The 1,933-nt window shown below is 44.7% G+C and overlaps 1 protein-coding gene across 1 annotated transcript in view; it reads right to left on the bottom strand.

Annotated features, from left to right (window-relative positions):
- The window catches only part of CENPH (centromere protein H), a 14,920-nt gene that overhangs the window by 11,400 nt on the left and 1,587 nt on the right, over positions 1 to 1,933 (bottom strand). Inside the window, exon 3 of the mRNA XM_006021429.3 lies at positions 1,599 to 1,647. Within this exon, the coding sequence (XP_006021491.1) occupies positions 1,599 to 1,647 (49 nt within the window). The remainder of the gene's footprint in view (positions 1 to 1,598; positions 1,648 to 1,933) is intronic.

The following is a 1,933-nucleotide window of genomic DNA, read 5'->3' on the forward strand; positions in this document are numbered from 1 at the left end:
ACCGTCCCAAATTGCTCCCGCCAGTGGCTGTGCAATGATGTCGGCCAGTGCCTTCAGTACCCTCGGATGGAGCTCATCTGGGCCTTCCGACTTAAAGGCATCCAGTTCCTCCAAGTGCCTCTGCACCATCTCAGGGTCTACGCTTGGTTGTCTGGCACCCTGCTGCTGCCTCTCTACAATCCCAGTGAGATACTTGTCTTGCCCCTCGCTTAGGAACACTGAGGCAAAGAACTCATTGATGAGTTCAGCCTTGTCCCCCCTGTCCGTCACCAAATACTTATGCCCATTTAGTAGAGGTCCTATTCCACCCTGGGCCTTCCTTTTACTCCCTATATATCTAAAAAACAATTTTTTGTTATCCTTAACTTGGGATGCCATCCTCAGCTCCATGGTAGCTTTGGCCTGTCTAACTGCCTCCCTACAAGCGCAAGAAGAGGAGGTATACTCCTCTTTAGTAATCTATGCGCATAGATTACTATGCACATAGATTACTCTTTAGTAATCAAGAGTGCATTCCTTTTTAAAAACATTAATAAAAAAGGGATGAGCAACCTGAAATTCCAATGCGCATTTGGGCTGCATCCAAATGAGCGTGTCCATGTGGTATGGCGCTGCAGACTCATCTACAGTGCCACACAGGCATTTCCTGCACTACCACCTTGCAGCATGGGAATTTTTGACTTCTAGAGAACCAGTTTTTTTTTGACCTCTAGAGATCAACAAAACCTGCACAGAAAAAATACAGGGTAGAGCACATGGGGACAGCACACACTGCCCCAAACTGGAATGTGGCCAGCTGGAGCCACCCTCCAGCTGCCAGCCAGGCTCTGAGCTGCTGGTGTGATGCAGCTGCAGCTTCCCCAGCTCAGGCTGCTGGAGCCAGCAACTGTGCTGGCCCCAGCCTCCTCTACCCCACCCAAGGTAACCTGCTGTGTTCTAGAGGGGGTGTGGCATGGGCATTTCCCAGGGACAGCTAGAAGTAGCACAATGTATTCCACTGATAGTTGTCCCGGGGGAACCAAACATTCTTGCTTGGCTGGATGCGGCCTTGGAAACCAAATGCAGTTTTATGTTTGGATCGAGTTACCTATCAAATGACAAAACAAAGTCATAGTTTGCAAATAAGTTTAGTGCTTTAAGTTACATGGCTAAATTCCAAGACACATTCTAAAGGTTTAAGGAATAGAAGCAACATTGGATAAAACTATTTGTGGCATGGAATAAAGTTTCTACTTTTCATCCCATCCAGGAAGAGCACACACCAACGGCTGAAACTTCCTTAGCCTGACGAAGGGTTTTTGAACCCAAAAACTTGCTTTATAACTTTTCTCCAACTATTTGGGTTGGTCTAATAAAAGATATCAAATTCACCCAAGGAATCTTGTCTGCCTATGTCCTTAGACCAACACGGCTACAACCTAAACCCCTACCTTTCCTCAATGCTCTCTCCATGAGAGTCCAGTGAAATTAAAGCTCCAACATCAGTCTACAGTTTGCATTAAGGAGCACAGGAAGAGGAACAGAACCCATGAGTTTTCACCTCTTTCCTCACTCTATTTGACAAGTTTTAGACACTTAAAAGTTATCAGAAGACATACGCCTCAATTAATCCTTCTTCCATGACTTGGTCAGGAGTGCTTTCCTCACCTGCAAAGGAAGAATTCAGTGTTAAAGTGGCAGATCAAACAAACAAACAAGCTCCATCAACCTATTTATATTAGAACAAATGAAATTTACTTAATTTCTATGGCTACCTTCCCTCAAAAGTGACTTACAATAAAAAGCAAGCCAAAGCAACAGATAAAATAAATAATTAAACTAATTCTCCAGACAATGCCCCAAAAACTTAACTCTGCTTACTAAAAGCCTCCCCAAATAAGGTCTTACACTGCTTCTGAAAGATGTCCAGCCTCAGGCTCTGGTGGGCCATAAG

This window comes from Alligator sinensis, unplaced genomic scaffold (genome assembly GCF_000455745.1).
Source record: "Alligator sinensis unplaced genomic scaffold, ASM45574v1 scaffold159_2, whole genome shotgun sequence".
NCBI lineage: Eukaryota > Metazoa > Chordata > Crocodylia > Alligatoridae > Alligator > Alligator sinensis.